The sequence below is a fragment of the Bacillus rossius genome, chromosome 7 (assembly GCF_032445375.1).
Source record: "Bacillus rossius redtenbacheri isolate Brsri chromosome 7, Brsri_v3, whole genome shotgun sequence".
Classification (NCBI taxonomy): Eukaryota; Metazoa; Arthropoda; class Insecta; order Phasmatodea; family Bacillidae; genus Bacillus; species Bacillus rossius.
In genome coordinates, this window is record NC_086335.1 from 25663017 (window position 1) to 25682499 (window position 19483).

Sequence of the window (19483 nt, forward strand, 5' to 3'; positions counted from 1 at the left end):
ACTACACTCACGTCTGTTGATTCTGGCCTGAGGCTACGAGGTTACGTGAGTTTTTACAGGTGTCTAGGAATTAGTAAAATACACTAAAAGTTTTTTTTTTTTACTGGCTTGTGATATGGCCCTGAAACCATACGAAAGACTGTCTGATCCAAGCTCTTCGAAAGACTTGCTCGCCGTGAATGCATTCCTTGCACGAGTCACGACGCGTTCTCTGCTGGCGCTAATTTGAAAGCCCGTGCGCTTAGACACACTCGACACCGCCTACTACAACCCCTCCCCCCACTTCTAACCGTCCAACCCCTTCAAGAGCTCTTCTGTTTCATTTTGCACAAGGCGATAGTGTCATCATTAGAGCTGTAGCAAACCGTATGTGTTCGGTACTGAGTAACGGGCGCGCCATCTAGTACCGAGTAACGAAACGTTACACACGGATGCATTTCGTTACTCGCATTTTTCGTATGTTTTACGCATGCGCGCGCTTATTCGTTAAATTAAAAAACGTACGTTACAAAGAACGATGTTTGTTTTTTAAGTAAAGTATAATTTGGAAATTCGTCGTCCAAGTTTTTTACTGTTTATTAAAGGTATTGTGTGTGTAGACAAAAGTTTGAGATTGGAACATAAACAACGTAAGAAAGTATTTTTTACAATTTAGAAATATGTATGTCTTTGTTTTTATTATCGCGTATCTTCACGTGTTTTTTGTTCTTATCTTAAAAGTGATAATATAATAAAGCCGCTCTAATGAGATTTAATTGTTTCTTGGTTAACAAAAACTGTTAATTATCAAATATTGCTAATTGTTTATATTCGGTTTATTATTATTTACGCGACGTCATACCGTACGCGTACGCAATATGACTTGATTCGTTGCTGCAACATAACATAGCATGTTATGCGGTATCAGAAGTAACGAGTAACGTAACGATACGATAGTAACGAGTACTAATTGTTATAGTAACGAATACATACGGGTACGCTTTTTTTCGTTTCTTTTACACCTCTAGTCATCATCGCCTCTGTGAGAAAGAAGCACGTCTACTTGCCAGTTGCTCCACCAGAGTTCAGGCGTGATATCAAGTCATTGGCTGGTTTTAATCATCGTTCGACCACGTCTTCCGTTGCTCCGTTGAACTCAATCAGTGCTGAGCGAACGTCATTGGCAACTTCGGTGTGAACCGACTTTCGGGTCGGTTCACAGCAATGATCTCGGATCGACACATTGGTTGAAAATTAATGATTTCATTTTTATGGTCAAGGTCAAGGTCAAAGGTTCCCCCAGAGGATTATTGGAAGCTTTTTCATTGGGAATTTAAGCCTCAATAAGGAATTTTCATATTTTCTAAGGCAAATGTTTTGTTCAAATTTCGCCGCCGTGACATCACAATCCATGATGGTGTCTGTCATATTAGTGAAACAAGGCGCCGCATAACTAATTAACCAGTGACCAGAACTCATTGGAACATCTTTAGCCTAGAGTGCGCAAAATAGAGGAAAGAGGATTTCGTGGTTTCATTCGGTAGCATATATATATATATATATATATATATATATATATATATATATATATATACACACACACACACACAATATAGGTTTGACTCTGGCAACCGAGCAACGTGTCCGAAGCTAAACGTCACATTAAATGTGCACGATAACTTGGAATTTCACAACTGCTGCTGTTGTGTCAATCCACACGATTAAAAAGTCAATCGAAGCTTCACCATTGACATAGAGTATTGCGTTTAGCATGAGCGAAGAGATGATTGCTAGGGCCTGGAGAAATTTGCGGATTCAATGACCTCTATGATAACACTTTACATTCCTCTGCATTCTCGGGAAAATGCGACCTGTCAATTGGCTACTACTGACTTGAGATACTTCTCAATTGGGTAGTCTGTTATTCGACGCTTCTTTTGTTGTGAGTTCCTCACTGGCTCAAGTTCTCCACATCATCTCCGAGGAAGTAACAAGAGACTTGAATAATTTGGTTTTATTGTTTGCTGACAGTCTAGATTGAGAAATTTCCTACACTGAATAACCATTGACCCTGGAGCAAGGATGTTCGACACATCTTGAGGGACTAGAAAGCATTCATCAACTAAAACGAGAAACAATAGAGAAATGTTTCAGCAGCCAATTATCACATGAGATTGACTTGATTATGCACATTATAACCTACATCTAGAAAATAACGCAATTATTTAACTCTTAAACAATAATAGGACATGCACAAAACTTGAAGTATTTGAATTATAGACTACCGTGAAACGAATCCATGAATTTTCCCGTTCTCCACGGTTCGACACGAAAAACCAGGGCTGAAAACTGGCGAAGTGATTCAGGTACAAATCGCAGTTTAAGACACGCTTCAAATCGACCTGCAGTCCTGACGAAGAGAGAGGCAAGCGGTTAATCGTTTCTTATTGCGTAATCATTTGTATTTTAACAATAAATAAAAAAAAGCAATTGGACGTGTTTGTGATGTAAAACTCTTAAATCACAAAAAAAATATGTTGATTTTTAAAATAAATGTAATACGTTTAGGAACATTGTTACCGGGAGTAATTGTTACGTGTAACGTATCCAATTGTATTTGAAATTTAAAAAAAATAATAATAAAGTAAGCATTTGAACGTGTTTTTGATTTGAAACTGAACAATTAATTAATTATTTTATATTTTGAAGTTATGCGATCTAAAAAAGATTGATTTGAACTAGATACGCGATAAAGGAACATTGCCCTCGAGAGCCATTGTTCCTTGTAACGTATTTAAACGTGTTTTAACGTAAAACATTAAAATTCAGTGAGCAGTTGAATGTGTCTTTGTTTCGAAACTGTACCATAAACAAAATATATTTGATTTTGATATGAACTGAATACGCGATAAGGAACAATTACTCTAAAGGTTCCACGCGACGCGACGAGACGACGTGATTTCCCAGCGGGCCGCTAGTCGGCGCCATGTCGCCAGCGCGGTGGCCTCTCGCTCGGGCGATTCCGCGACTTCGCCAGCAGACTTCCTCAAACATGGCGGACGTTGCCCTTTCTACAGGTGACGTTCAGGGGTCCACAGGGACTGTATCCATGTACACAGGGATGCGTCCACACCACACACATCCTCACATCCCTTAGCAATCGCAGCAACAATGTAAAGGAAGCATTTCTGAGGGTTGAATAGTATGCGAATAGGTTTACTGCTAGTACCACCTGTTGGCAGTTGGTCGTACTAATGTGCAATGTTGCTAAACGTTTGCTGAACGTTGCTATTGAAGGACAAAAGTTAAAATCAAAAACCACGCTGTAGAGTAAATGCAATTCAAAAATGTATTATTTAAAACAATTTCGATTTATATATATATTAACTTACTAAATTAATGTAAAGGTGAGAAAAAAAACCTGTACCAATGAGTATCGGACCAGAGCTGACCGTTCTCCAGGCCATGCGCTTGACCACTTCGCCCCGCCTTTGAATTGACAATATCAGAAAAAATATTAATAAAAGCCTACTTTAAAATATTAAAAAAGATTTTTCTTGCTTCCTAGGACGTTGAAACGGACACATACCTGCTTCTACTCACTTCTTGAACGACACACCCGAAACATCATTTTGCGTTCATGCAACAACGGAATTTCGCTTCTGGGAAGCATAAACATTTTTCAAATGGAAACAACGTGACTGGCCGAACAATACAAACTATTCAATTGCCAACCAACGTCTGGAACTGCGAGAAGTACAGAAACTTCCTAAATTTCATTTGAGTATGTGTGAATGCTAGAATTTTAAAAGAAAAAAAAATGGAAACCTATTTACAATGTCGAACCTGCCTGAAGTTCTGAAGGTATGTGAATGAACCGGTTAATTTGGTTTATTCAACGACTAAAAACTAACTCGCAACCAAACCAGATTACATTACCACAAACAATCACTGTATTCACAAAAAAAAACATTAACCATATAAACTCGTATCACCTACGAGAAGACAAGATAACGTCATCTTGCTAAGACATTGAATGCATAAGCCAACCTTGGCAGGAACGATACCATGCTCCACAAGCAAGGTTGCCAAAAGACAAAAACTTCAGAGCAGTTAGAGGTTGCTTGGCTTGCTGGTTCTACCTGCGCCAAAGGCGTTTCTTTCAACGTTACAGTCACCATCTTCAGGAAGAATGTCACCCTGAAGATGTTGACCTAAACGTCTGTGAAATCTTCAGCCTTTGACGCGGCTAGTGCCCACTATCCAAGGAATGATGGCCTCTTATTTCAGAGCAGTTTGTTCAAACTTCCAGTGACTTCATGCATGTTTGACACGTCCAAACAAAGTAACTCGAGGGTTTTCTCGTGGTGTTCCAGGGTGGTGACGCTCGTCCTGGCAGCGGTCTTGCTGACCGGGCCGTCCTTCTGCCAAGGGCTCTTCGGACAAGGTAGGCAACTGAAGTCCTCGGCAGCGTTGTCCGGTGACAATCGTCGGCCAACCCGGCAGTGCTCGCACGCCGTTGACACTGCGTTATATTTGCCTGTGCTCAGCTTGTGCAGTCTGCAAGACCTAGTAGCGTGGAGATGATGAGGTTTAGATGGAATATAAGTGGCGGCTCTGGACTTTGTGGGGCCCTTGGCCGTTTACTTTTGCGGTTTCCTGATACTTGGGATGTGTGCCTTTTTGGGTAGCCGGGGGTTTCGGGATCCATCAACCATAAAATTAGAAATATAATCTTTAAAATATATTTTTTCTAATGACAAACTCGACCTTGATTTCCAACAATGATTTTACTAATTTTTTTTGATAATTTTTTCTCTCTCGATAAATTATACTCGGGATAGTTTTATAAATGGCAACAATAAAGCTCTGGTGAAATAATCGCGTATTTGTATGAGCAATAAAATCTTTGAAAATTTGTTATACATAATCGTGAAAACTCAATTGAAGTTCCCGCTAATTGAAGATATAATTTCTAACAGAGAACTAGACAAGCAGCGGACGTAAAGAAATGAAAAGGCAGGCGCGGGGCTTGCTATTCGCGGGACCCTGAGCGGTCCTCGAGCTGTCCCTGGGCGTGACTGACTTTACAGACTTATGTTCTGTTGTGTCTCTCTTTGTTGCATGTTCAGTAGGCTGCCCAGGTTTGTTATTTTAATTTTTATGTGTCGTCTGACGGTTTAAATCATTCGAAAATAGTTGAAGGAAACTAGGACCATTAAAGAAGCAACGCAACTATATTTTTGTATTTAATATCCATCCTGTCGTGAAATATAGGTGACGCAAGAAACTCCCTATCTCTATATTTGATTAAAACTTGTTTATCAATGTTTAAATTGATGAAACGCATTTATTATTTAATTTTAATGTTTTTAATGTCTGCTTAAACTATAACAATATTTTTAATATAAAATTTCAACTGATAACCTATTGATTGATTATATATCTAGAGTTGTTATTTTAATGTAAAACTTTAGGAATAAATACGTTATTAATTTGTCATAAGGCCTACAAAATACTCTCAACTCTATAAAACGTCAGTTTTATGCTTACGTGACCAGTAAAACCTATTCAGATATATCGTCATTTAAACGAACATTTAAGGAATTTTTGGTTTAGGCAATGTATTTTATATTTATTTTTATGAAAATAAATATGTTCTTTAATGCCATAATTTAGGATGTCTTAAAAAAAAGCGCGTATAATGTTTTCCAATTATTGTGTTAATGCTATTACTGAAAGGAATGAAATCAAAAGATTTTTTTTTGTGCAGTGATATAATAAGGCGTTTACTTGCTTACTTTTACATTAATTTCACTGAAAAAATACTTTAAATTAAAACTGCAGAAGCATTTGCGTGGTAATTCGTAGATAGTTCTAGGAATTTTCAGGCTGTTTCCATGGAGTAATTAGAACAAATGAAGGAACAAAATAAGCTTAGCTTAAAATTTTAGTATGACAAGGCCAATGAAGTTGAAGAACAAATAATTTCTGTCATTTTAAATTAAAAAATATATATAATGTCGGCAAAAATATATATAAAAAAACTACATTATGTAGCCTACGCGTGCTTCACTACGGAAGTCTACAGGAAGAAAACTTTAGGACGATTCGGTCTATATGTATGAATAAATTGAATAGAAAATTACATAACCCAGCCACTTTCATCCTCTCGAGAGTTTAATTTTACGTTAATTCGTTTCTTAGTAAATGCTCACAAAGCCTTAAAAACATACCTGCAAAAATAAATTTTTTTTTATGTCTTATGATTCCAGAGAGATACACACTTAATTAACAAACCTACCCCTAACCACTTCATTGAGAGGTATTTAATGTAAAATAAATTATCAGTGACAGCTCATTAAGCGTACGGAACAAACATACAGCAGCTATAGTGTCCGTAAGTCCATAAAAAGTGAATGCATACATTTTGTGTTGATGATGATTTGGGGTCTAGAGACCATTAAACGAAAAAAAAAAGAAACTTATAAATTATGAGGGAGTGACGCCACAGAAACGACTCCAAATATGTATTTTTTATTTGAAATGTTCTGAAAATGCGGCGCCAGATGGACCTGAGACTCGCACGTGTGCAGGTGAAGGACTCGGCGGATCCCTGCGACGGGGGGAGTGGATGTTCAGAGCGCCTCTCCCGAAGTTTTGGGAAATTCGTTCCCAGAAAGTTCCCGTCCCGGGAAGTCGGGGAATTGAGCGCGGGAATGCTTCCGGCGCGGTACATTGTGCGACTATCGGCGCAGGTTTCTCACTTCCTTCGCGCCGCAGGGAACTACTTATCACCAGCCCCCCTCCTCAACCCTTGGCAAAGAGAACCCCTGGCGCTCCAACAGCTCACCTCCCCGTTCGTAGACGTGATTACAAACCCGCATCCTTCCTCTCGCCTCGTCCTCGCGTACCTTGCTCCCGCTCGACAGTGACAGTCAGGGAAGACGTCGTCGATCCTAACAGCAGTATAGTCGGGTCAATTTAGACATTCGAAGGTGCATAAAATACCAACAAGCTGAAAATCAGTAAAATTGTTAAAAAAATAATTATAAATAATATTTAAAAGTTCCCCATCATTCCCGTGCATGGAAAAATTTTTATTCAAGGTCAAAGGTCAAGAAAATGAGTTTTTCGCGATTTTCAGCAAAACGGTAAGTTTTATCATAAAAGTACCTTTGACAAAAATTGTAGATCATAAAATTATCTATAAAAAATGTGTCAATACTGTTTTTACTACGAACCACCGTTTCTGATTTATAACGATTCAAAAAGGTTATAAAAGTTGTTATCGTAATAATATGCACACGTTTCCACGCCGCCTATGAGGTAGTGTACTTAGCGCGTTTTTTTTAACGTGGTTTCCCCAGTAGGCCTACTCCACGGGTCAGTTGTGATCCTAACAGCAGTACACGTTGAGGAATTACAGTAAACTCACCATGGAGGTATGAGTCAATGGAGCGGATGTCTGTTCTAAAAATTTAGCCCTTCTATTGAAATTTGTGTTGGTATAGTTATCCCTAGAGACCGGAAAAATTCGCGAATTCATTTCGCGATAGGCTAAAATAAAAAAAAAGTTATACCTCAGTGCTGCCTCTGCTATTGGCTCACAACTCACCTGGATGTCTCTGGGCCAATGAGAAACGCCCGACAAAAGCTTTATCGAATCACAGGCTGCTACGTTGGGACGTCTCGCAAGACAGCAGCCAATGAGTGGGTGGCATTTGACCAAATGTGTACGTAGAACTGTGGAGTTCATCCTTGAGGTCATTGAACCCGCGAATTTTTCCTGTCCTTAGCTATCCCTCCCTAGTGTAGATGATGTCCCGCAATATAGATAGGTGTCAATGACTTCTATTGAGTATTTTTTTTTGTCGGACAAGCTCTCCCTCCTTGGTGTGGCTGTTGTCCCGCAGCGTAGATTTCTCACGCTCGGCATTATTTTAAAGAATTCGACGTTTAATTTCGTGTCTAGGTTTCGTGTTAAAAGCGTGTTTGCAACATGAGAACGCATCATTTGGCTGGTAACCGAGGTTAGATGTTACACATCTCTGACGAGTACTGAAAGACTTGATCACAATTTTTTTCCCCAGTTATTTCAGTAGTATACGTAATGTTGTACTAACAGGTTACACAAATGCATAAATTAAAAAAAAATACTGAATTACTTTATCATGATCGGCTTCCAGGCAATGCTAAAACTCTGCTTTCTTTCGTAATAAATATATATATAATATTTATAGATGTATATAAAGTGTTTGTAATGTGTGGTGAAACCTGGACGTTTCATCCTTAGGGAATTTCCATTAAAAATAGTAGTGACATATGATGCGATATTTTAATGCTTAAGAAACTGGAGGAAAGCGAAGATTAAAAAAGTTAATGTCGCCCGCATCCTCTTCGCATTAGCAGAAAACTATTTTTTCCGCCTCCGACGGCGAAGCGCAAACGACCCGCCACGCAGGGTGCGACGGAGAAGATTTGCGACGCTCCAATCTCGTTTGCGCGCGCTGAGAATCCATCTCGCACAAGAACACTTTCAATATCCTGCCCGCGTCTCTGGGCTTCCTACTCTGACATCAGAACGTTAGCTGAAGGAAGATAAAAAATATAGGTTGGATGTAAGCTTTATTCGCTGTCGTTTGCATCACAAATTACGACATTTAAGTCTTAACTAGCAAATTTTCGCCCACAATATTATTATTATTTAGATATGTGTCTCGTTTTAGTGTTCTTAATATATTATTTTCATTTATAAAGCAAAATCACGTAATTGAGGGTACCTTATATCTTCTGGCTGTATTAATGAGAGAGGCCAACTAGGAGTAGGTAAATTATTAACACGTGCACCGTTATATAAGAATGGAACACTTTTAAACACCACACATTACAAATAGTAAAACCATAAAGGAAATGCATCGAATCAAACTATGAACGTTTTTTTGGCTTTTTAAAATAATATTAGATAACATAAAAAAAACTAACTCGTATTTAAATTAGAATAGATTCATATTTTTTCAACTTAATGTTTTACTTTTACTCAGAATCTTATTGTTAAGAAGTTCACGTAACAGAACGTTCTAAATAGCATTCAAATCTAATATAAGACGAAGAAATATATTTGTATTCTCAATTTCGAATCAATTAAGTCATTTACAGTTTTTTTAGAATGATATGTATTATATATTTAGTACATTAGATAGCTTAGAATTGAACAAAAGTTTGATTTAAAGTATCTGAAGTACAACACATGAAGCAATAAAATGTTTGTGTCAGTTATGTTGGCCGAGAGGTAATTTTTGGACATTCGTTTACGCTCATAAAATCTGCAATGAAAATTGATACTTGATTAAAATAATTTAAGCTACTGAAAGGTAAGTTTGCAAAACGTTAATTTCAAAATTTTCTAGAAACTTGAATTCTCATGGAGAAGAAATAAACTTAATTATTTATTAATACCTCATTAAGTAACCATTCAGTGATCAAATCATTTAAGGGTCTCACCTGCACAACTTTGCAACTTGTTTGAAACACAATACGAACCTAACTACGTAAAGCGATCACGCTTCAGTTACCGTCACTGTCAAATCTGAAATTTTTTGCGAGTGAGAAACCTGCCGTGGGATACCATAAGTCTGAGAGTTCTCGCAGGGACAGCAACCAATCCCTGTGAGTCACGGCCCTGCTCCAAGCGCATGTTAAGATCTCTGAAGAATTGTGATCTTGGGGGTTTATGTGATCGTAGATTTATGGAGCTAGGAATTGTCAGATGGCACGCTGTGACGTAGCTGAAGTGAGTAACAGGCGATTTGCCTAAAGGCGGTTTGCCTAAACACGAATTCGTTACGGCGTTTTGCCTAAAGTCATTTCGCCTAAAGGCGTTTTGCCTAACGTCGAATTGCCTAACGGCTATTTGCCTAAAGGCGATTTGTCTAAAGGCGATTTGCCTAAAGGCGATTTGCCTAAAGGCGATTTGCCTAACGGCGTTTTCACTAACGGCGTTTTCCCTAACGGAGTTCTGCCTGACGGCGATTTGCCTAACGGTGTTTTGCCTAAATCCGATTTGCCAAACGGTGTTTTGCCTAACGGCGTTTTGCCTAACTCCTATTTGGCCAACGGCGTTTTGCCTAACAGCGATTTTCCTAAAGGCGTTTTGCCTAACGGCGTTTTGCTAAACGGCGTTTTGCTAAACGGTGTTTTGCCTAAAATTAGGGCAAAACGCCTTTAGGCAAAACGACACATGCCCGTTGAAGTCACTTAATATCTCATCAGCTAATGCAACTCCCAAAACAACGCGGAAATGGTGATTGACCACGGTCGATGATAATTATTCTGTAAGATGTAAAAATATAGACGCTCAGTACAGATACTTCCACACGGGAAAAACATTTTCTGTACTTTCACAAAAGATTCCTTTAAAACCCAGTTGCAAAGAAATAGTTTGTAATACTACAAAAATGATTTTGTAACTTTGTAAAACACACGGCTATATTTATTTTTACATATATAAAATACTCTTTTCTAGATAATGCTGAGTATTTTTTTAAGGATATCGGCACATAATTATATATTTTATTTGATGTTTCATTCAAGCATAATTTTCTTAAATCAATTAAAAGATAATCGACTATTATATAATTTGACATTTTTTGTTGTATTATGCTTTTAAGTGTGCGCATTTAAAACTGAAAAGCTATTTAGGGAACGGTTTACAAATAATTTAAGTATTGGAGGTACTGTGACAACACAAAGCCTAAATGCCCAGGTAAGAATCCGAACCCAGTATTCCTGAGAACACTATTTTGTAGAGATACAGCTGTGGTCATGTAAATGTACAAATTTACGAATATGTGTTATTTTAGATGAACATTAATATTCATGTTCCATTAATAATATCATAGTACATTAAATATGGGCATTTAAAACTGTTTTCCCAGTGCGAACGCTACACTTTAGTCAATTTTTTGGGTGTCTTGTCTCGCATGCATGGCGCAGACCACCGGCTGGTCCAAAAGGCTTCTCGCGGTGTTAAAATAGTAATGCCCTACCACCTGCGTTGTTGAATGTTTAACTAACGTCATTGCATTTCTTGTGTTGTCACGGGAAACTTACAACTCAGCAACTCCGTACTCGTCCTTACGATTCTTTGAGCTTCGGGATTGTCTGTGACCTCAGAGGTAATGCAATGGTGTTAGGCTAACAATCATCAGCGAGTAGTTCTCCATGTTTTTGGAAAAGTAAAAAAAGGGTTTGTTTTCCTCTCCTTGCGTCAAAGTGTCTGACCGTTTGGTTCAGTGATGGCAAGGCCAAAAATAATGTCCGGTAAAAATCTATTTAAGCTACTGGAAAGGGGTGTCCCTCCTTGGAAGAAATTTTAATCCTCCGTGGCTCGATACTGCAGGTTATTTTAAAACAATTTTCTGGAAATTTGCCATTGATGAGTAACAATGCTTGTCATAGAATAAACTAATTAATTTACAACAAAGATGAAAACGTAATCACAAGGAGAAGAAGCTGAAACCAGCTGAAGTTTATAGCCAAAACGGCCAGGAGATCTCCGTGGAAGAAATCAATCAGCAAACCAGAACAAACGATCACAGTAGGCTAACAAAAAACAACCTTGAACGTAGCAACAAACACAGGAAAACAACGATGATACTTAACATATTGTTACCAACGTTAGCAGGGCCGCGTCACGCGCGGGTGCAGAGCTGGCTGGGCTGCATCACATGCCGCCGTATCATGAGATGTGATGTGCGCACCTGGGTCGCCGCTTTATCTCCCTCCAGCCCTCCGCTACCCCCGCGCGGCACTGTTAGTGTGACATCAGAAACCTGCCACCTGTGGAGTTACGCGAGCCGCCGACACGTGTTTTCAAGAGATTTCTGCCGTCGGGACGGCTCGCGATGACGCGACTGGCCCCGGCCGCTCTCGTGAGTTCTGGAATTGCGCCGGGGCCTATATATATATATATATATATATATATATATATATATATATATATATGCCCAAGGACATCAGAGTAGAGAGTCAGTTCGGAGTGTTCAGTAAGGATTTCTCCCACGGCGGAGTTTCCGGGCGATAGAGTCGCGGGCGCGGCGGAGTCCCGAGCGAAGTTGCGAGCGAGGAGTCGAGCTGATCCTCGGCGAAGGGCAAGTGCGTCGGCGGCGGCAGAGTGTGGCGACGGAGTCCCGCGGCGGGAGACCCACGAGGGGTGCTGCGGCGAGAGTTGCACCAGAGGTGTGGCCCAGCGAGGTGTGTGGAACGAGTGACTGGGGAATAGACCTTTCTTTAAGTTTAATTAATTTTTTCCTATTTTAGAAGATTTTTGTAAGTGACATAAGTAGTGGCAATAAATAAAACTGTGTAGTGTAAAAAATCTTTAATTGGGCTATCCCTTACAAACCCGCGGTAAATCGTAACAATAATATCTGGAGAACACTTCGACCAACGCAGTAACACATAGACAAACCCGGGAACAAAATGTAAGGTATGTTGTACTACACATCAACAACCGCGCTGACGAACGCAAAAGGCTTCCTAAAACAAAATACTAATGACGTTTTGGGAACACACATGCTCCCGTAATGAGGCACGAACAGATTGAAGGGTCAATATCACCCATTGCAAGACTCGTTCAAAGAACTAAGTTGTGTTGTATGTTCTGTGGCCGGCAGGGCCACATTTTTACTTGTAATTTATTTTTGTTGCTGGTCTCTAGTTTTATATGGTTTTTTATTTCACGTATTTTTACGCTTTTTTTTAATTAATGTTAATTTATCTGTAAATTTATTTAATTATATTTGTTTCTGTTAATTAGTTATACGCCGTTTGGTAGCTATCGATTATGAGTTTAAGAACATCGATTGTGTTTCACGTAAATACCACTTGGCGAGCGCCCGGCGGTTGGCTGATGACGTCAGACATTCGGCTTGCCAGGAGTGAAAATCAGCTGGGGCCGCGTGGAGTGTGTGGCCAGCGACCGTCGAGGACAGAGCTATGTGACGGTGCGGACTGGTGTGCCGGACGGCAACGGGCGACGAAGAGTATTGGGATGGAGGCTCCACGCTGGGTGACAGGGCAATGGATTGCCCTGTGATACAGAAGAAATCAAGGTAAAGAGAGGCCGCGATTTTGATTTTTACCCTCGTGGTGCTGCACTGGTTTTTGGCAAACCTAGTGAACTGTGTATTTTCCCATACTAAATTTTATTTGGACGGAACTTTTATTAGCCTGTTTGGTGAAGAGGCCCATTTGTTTCACACGTTGTTCCAGTGTGGGATTTTTTAAAAAGGTCGCCCGTTTGCCTGTAGTTGTAATGAAAGTATAAGTTTGGAAGAAACGAACATTTTGCAATTTGTTTTTGAGACTTTGTCTTCGGAATTTGCATACTTAAAGTTGCATTTAGCTAATATAATCAGCTTGTGCAGTATTATAAAATGTATGCTATCGGTATTGGACTACATGCGCAGCCTGATGTTGGTTGGTGCGGCCATTCTACGTTTTTATGAAATCATTGGCAAGTTAATAAAGAAGTAAGACTTTGTTTGAAGTAGATGATAAATGCTTCTGTGGTAACATAGTTATGTTACGTGAAGAGTTTTTGCTACATTTCCCTTAAAAATAAGATAATTTTTTTTTGATCATCGTTCACGCCTTTGTGAATTCGTACCTATGGCCCGGCGTGGCATTAGACTCTGGAGTTGGTGAGGAAGGTCAGGAAGCCAGCGCACGCCTAGGATATTAACTTTGTTTTTTGGCAAGTCTTTAGCAACGAACATCTGAAGAAAGACTAAACCGTTGATTGAGAGTTTAAGAACTTTATTTAAATAAATTTTTGTACTTCAGTATTATTATTGTAGAATTTTTTATATATTTGTATTGTTTGTCTTGTTTGATTTTTGGTATTAGGGCAGTCAGTAAATTTTGATATTTTATAGTGGCCACGCCTCACGCCCTTATATATTTTTATACTTGTTGTTATCAGTATTTATATTTTTACGTTTTTTTATAGGTTATTGTTAGTATCGCAAATGGGTATAAGATGCTGCCATTATTAACGTCAGCTTTTGTAACTAAGCTTGTATGGTTATGTATAGTAAATACTATTTTTGCAAATTTCTATTTTTTAATAACATACGTCCAAAGTCTTGCCACTTGTTTGTTTAATGGTTACTCTGCTTTTATATCCTTTGAAGTTTTTGGCCTGACCCCTGGGCAGTGGTGTGGGGAATTTATATTGTTTAGCTTTTTAATATTTATTTTTTCCCTTCGCGCCCAGAGTGAGTCGGGGACGCAACCCCTCTTCCAATTAAGGGGGAAGAAGGGTTTCAACCTGCGCCACTCTGCTAGGCAGAGACTTTGGACCTTTGCGATTTTGCCGACTTTTTTGATTTTTTTTAATAATGGCAGTTTCTTGGATTTATAAACTTCCCAAAGAACAGGTTTACGCTAATTTGCAAGCAGCGGGAGTAGAGAGTGGTCTGGAGGATGACATTGATACCTTACGCAGGAAATTAAGTACCCACATTAAAGAAGGGAGGAAAAAACCTGTTGAGGAAAATGTGGAGAATTCGGAGATCAGCCAAGTAAATTCATTGAATACTGCTATGCAAAGTAAATTACTTTTTAAGGAACTGGATAGGTTGCCATCTTTATGCTCCGGTGGGCCAAGAGATTTAATAAAGTTTTGCTTGGGGGTAGATAGTTTGAAAACTAATTGTTGTTTACAAAATGAGCAAGAATTGTTAAGGTGTATTTCGACTAAATGTAGCGGGATCGCTAGGGACGTGATTACGTCAGGTATAAATAAGTATGTTGGATGGTCGGTAGTGAAAGAGAATTTGTGGGAATATTTGTGCCCTAAGAGGGTGAAGGACGATCTAATTAAGGAATTTATTTTCCGTTTTCAACGGGAAAATGAAAGCACCTTAGAATTTATACAGGATATTAGAAATCACGTTAATGTATTTGGTCTGCAGTTAGATGATCACCGTTTTGTAGCTATTATTTTGGAAAATCTAAATCCTGCCATCAGACACGAATGCGCATTTATTGGCAGACCTAATAGTGTGGAGGAACTCAACACTTGGGCTATCCAGGTTGATAATATTTTTTACGCTAAATGTGAATTCGACAAGTGTAAAGGCAAAATCAATTTTAAACCGTTTTGTTTTAAAACGCCGGGTAATAAAAAAGGTGATAAGACTTGTTTTAAGTGTAATAAGGTAGGACATTTTGCTAAGGATTGCTCGGTTTCGGAGGTAAATAAATTTGTTTGTGGTTTTTGTGGCAAAAATGGTCATTCAGAAAAATTTTGATTTAAAAAGAAACTGGAGCAGGAAAGACACAAGACATGTTTTAGGTGTGGCAGCATGGACCATTTGATAAAAAAAATGTAATCGCAAGAAAAAATTAGTTTGTGGTTTTTGTAATAAAGATGGTCATAATAGCGGGAAATGTAATTTCCGTAAGGAAGTTAAGAAATATCGATTTAACAATAAGCATAGTTTGGCGGTCATTCAGGCAAAAAGAGGTTTATGTGTCAAAGTTTGGTTGTATGATCGTGAGATAGAAGCTCTACTTGATACGGGGGCTAGTTGTAGTTTCATCCAGCAGAAATTTTTAAGTAATTTGGTGCGCGATCATAAATTTTTGAAAACTAAGATCGTAAGTAGTCAAGGCATTAATGTGGCCATGGCGGACGGGCAAAAGGTTCAGGTAAAGGTGAAAGTATTTTTAAATTTTAAATTGGAACATTTATCTTGGACACGTGAATTCTGGGTAATGCCCGATTTGATCCATGAAGTAGTTTTGGGAATGGATTTTTTAAATGATAGTAAGGCTATAATAGTGTGCGGCGAGAAAGTAATGAGGTTCGATTTTAATGATAAAATTAAGATAAAATTGTGGGAGAGTAAAAAAAGAAGAAAGGTGGTTTGTGGCGGTATCTAAGGGTTAGAGCAAAGGTTGGGTGAGAAGGAAAAATTGCAGATACAGCAATTAAACGAGGAATATAAGGATGTTATCACTACTAAAATTGGCAAATGTACGCTAATGCCATACAAAATCGTGCTGGTAGATGAAACCCCTATTAAATGTGTGCCGTATCAATGTGCCCCGCCTAAAATGAAAGCCTTTCGAGAAATTATTAATGATTTACTTGATAATAAGGTAATAGTCCCTTCTAAATCCAATTTTGCCTCACCGGCCTTTTTAGTAGATAAGAAAAATAAGGGCAAATATCGTTTGGTCCTTGACTATCGCCTCCTTAATGACAGGGTAAAACTAGATCCGTTTCCCATGCCTAAAGTTGAAATTGTTTTGCAATATTTGGGAAAAGCCAAGTTTTTTACGGTGCTTGATTTGAACTCGGCGTTTCATCAATGTGAATTAGAAGCAAGTAGTCAGAAATTTACCGGGTTTGTCACTCCTTGGGGGCACTTTGAATGGACTAGAGTGCCTTTTGGGGTGAATTTTGGGGCCCAATGTTTGTCACGAATTTTAGGGCACATATTACAAGAATATCAGTATAAATTTGTAATAAGTTTCTTGAATGATATTTGTGTTTTTTCAAATAGTTTTGAAGAACATATAGAACATATAAGAAAAGTACTTGAGAAACTAAAGGGAGCCGGCTTTACCGTAAATCCGGAAAAAATAGTTTGGGCCCGTAGCGAGATAAAATTTTTAGGATACATAATCCGAGAAGGTGAATTGGTCATGGACCAAGATAAGATAAACCCCATAGTTAATTTCCCGGCCCCCCGTAATGTTAAGGGAGTGATGCGCTTTTTAGGAATGCTTGGTTATTTTTCCCGTTTTATACCGAATTACGCTAACCTATGCGCGCCTTTAAATAATTTGAAAAGGAAAGATGTTAAGTTTGTATGGGGGGAAGAGGAAGAACAGGCCTTTAGGAATTTAAAGAAAGCCATAGCTCAACCCCCCATTTTAATACTTCCGGATTTTAAGCAAAAATTTATTGTGCAAGTGGACGCTTCGGGAGTAGGTCTGGGGGCGGTTTTGTTGCAAGAACGTGAGGGAGGTTTAAAACCGGTTATGTATGCTAGTAAATCCCTAAATAAGCACGAGTTAAAATACAGTGTATATGAGAAGGAAGCATTAGCGTGCATATTTGCGTTGGAGAGATTTGAGAGTTTTCTTGAACATGAGAAATTTGAATTATGGACTGACAACCAGGCTTTGACATGGCTTTTTTCCCACCCGCGGCAACTAGGGAAAATAGGGCGGTGGATCATGCGGTTGACGCGTTTTCGTTTTGACCTCAAACATATGAAAGGACAGGAAAATGTAGTGGCCGATGCCTTATCGCGCATGTTTGATGAACATGAGTTTCAGTGTAATGACGAAATGAGAACTGAAGACCAGGAAGAATGTAACATCCTGAGGGAATTCCCTCAAGGATTTATTGATTTGCGCGAAATACAAAAAGAGGATCCTGAGACTAAAGATTTAATAACGCGTTTGGGGCAGGATACTACTATAGACTTAGGAATGAAAGACGGGCTTTTGTGTTGGATGAAAGATGGAGAACACAAAGTTTTTGTTCCTAAGGGGGTAAGGAAAATGATAATGCGGTATTATCATGATTCTAATATAGGCGCGCATGGCGGAATCGAAAAAACTATAGATAAAATCTCTAAAGAATTTTTTTGGCCAGGTTTGAAAAAAGACGTAAAAGATCATGTTTTAAGCTGTGAAGATTGCCAGCGCGCTAAGCAATCTAGACATAGTAAGATAGGTAAATACTCTGTTGAAGCTCTGACTAGACCTTGGGAAAGGGTTTATTTGGACATTTTTGGGCCCCTACCTAGATCATTAGGGGGGAATAATTGCTTACTTATAGCGGTAGATGGTTTTTCTAAATTTTGTTTTTTTTTTTTTGCCTTTGCGTAATATGAAAAGCGAGAGTATTATTAAGGCTTTAAAAACTAAAGTGTGGGTTTTTTTTGGTAGCCCGGAGCAAGTAGTATCAGATAATGCTACATATTTTAAGAGTAAGTGTTTTGAAGTGATGTGTTTAGATTGGGGTATAAAACATATTACTACCAGCCCCTATTATCCCAATCCTAATTTGGTTGAAAGGGTGAATAAGAATGTCAAAGTGGCCCTCACGATTTTTCATCAACGTAACCAACGGAAGTGGGACAGTGTTATCTACGTATTAAATTTAGCTTTTAACATGACCATGCACAGTGGTACTAAATTCACACCATCGGAAATTTTTTTGGGAAGAAATGTACCCCATCCTTTACTAAATTGTTGGGGTTTGCATCCAGCCCTTTTGGAAACCCGAAGCCCCCGTTTGTTGGAAAAAATGTGGGAAGAAGCAGCCGAAAATCTGCAAAAGGTTAGAAAGAAAATGAGTAAGTTTTATAATAAGGGGCGAGTGGATAATGTATTTAAAATTGGTGATGAAGTGCTATGCAGGCAATTTGTCTTGAGTGACAAAGCAGGGTATCAGAGCTCTAAGTTAGAGAATAAGTATGATGGACCGTATAAGATTGTAAAGATTTTAGGGCCGGTTACTGTTTTGTTGGAAGAAGTTGAAAGAAATAATAAGGTAAAAAAGGCCCATGTTAGTCATTTGAAAATGTTTGTAAGGCGGAGTTCCTAAAATGAATGTGGATGACCCTTTTAGGGTGAATATGGCTAAATATTTTTTTTTATTTTATTTGGAACTTACTCTGGTATTTTTTTTTTTTTTATAATTTGTAGTTGTGGTTATTTTTAAGATTTTCTTTGCTGTTTAAATATTTTTGTTCAAGGCGGAGGTTGTGGCGGGCAGGGCCACATTTTTACTTGTAATTTATTTTTGTTGCTGGTCTCTAGTTTTATATGGTTTTTTATTTCACGTATTTTTACGCTTTTTTTAATTAATGTTAATTTATCTGTAAATTTATTTAATTATATTTGTTTCTGTTAATTAGTTATACGCCGTTTGGTAGCTATCGATTATGAGTTTAAGAACATCGATTGTGTTTCACGTAAATACCACTTGGCGAGCGCCCGGCGGTTGGCTGATGACGTCAGACATTCGGCTTGCCGGGAGTGAAAATCAGCTGGGGCCGCGTGGAGTGTGTGGCCAGCGACCGTCGAGGACAGAGCTATGTGACGGTGCGGACTGGTGTGCCGGATGGCAACGGGCGACGAAGAGTATTGGGATGGAGGCTCCACGCTGGGTGACAGGGCAATGGATTGCCCTGTGATACAGAAGAAATCAAGGTAAAGAGAGGCCGCGATTTTGATTTTTACCCTCGTGGTGCTGCACTGGTTTTTGGCAAACCTAGTGAACTGTGTATTTTCCCATACTAAATTTTATTTGGACGGAACTTTTATTAGCCTGTTTGGTGAAGAGGCCCATTTGTTTCACACGTTGTTCCAGTGTGGGATTTTTTAAAAAGGTCGCCCGTTTGCCTGTAGTTGTAATGAAAGTATAAGTTTGGAAGAAACGAACATTTTGCAATTTGTTTTTGAGACT

At 38.8% G+C, this 19483-nt stretch overlaps 1 protein-coding gene across 1 annotated transcript in view; it reads left to right on the forward strand.

The window, feature by feature from the left end:
* The window catches only part of LOC134533761 (collagen alpha-1(XV) chain-like), a 405900-nt gene that overhangs the window by 118319 nt on the left and 268098 nt on the right, over positions 1 to 19483 (forward strand). The window contains exon 2 of the mRNA XM_063371399.1: positions 4356 to 4426. Within this exon, the coding sequence (XP_063227469.1) occupies positions 4356 to 4426 (71 nt within the window). The remainder of the gene's footprint in view (positions 1 to 4355; positions 4427 to 19483) is intronic.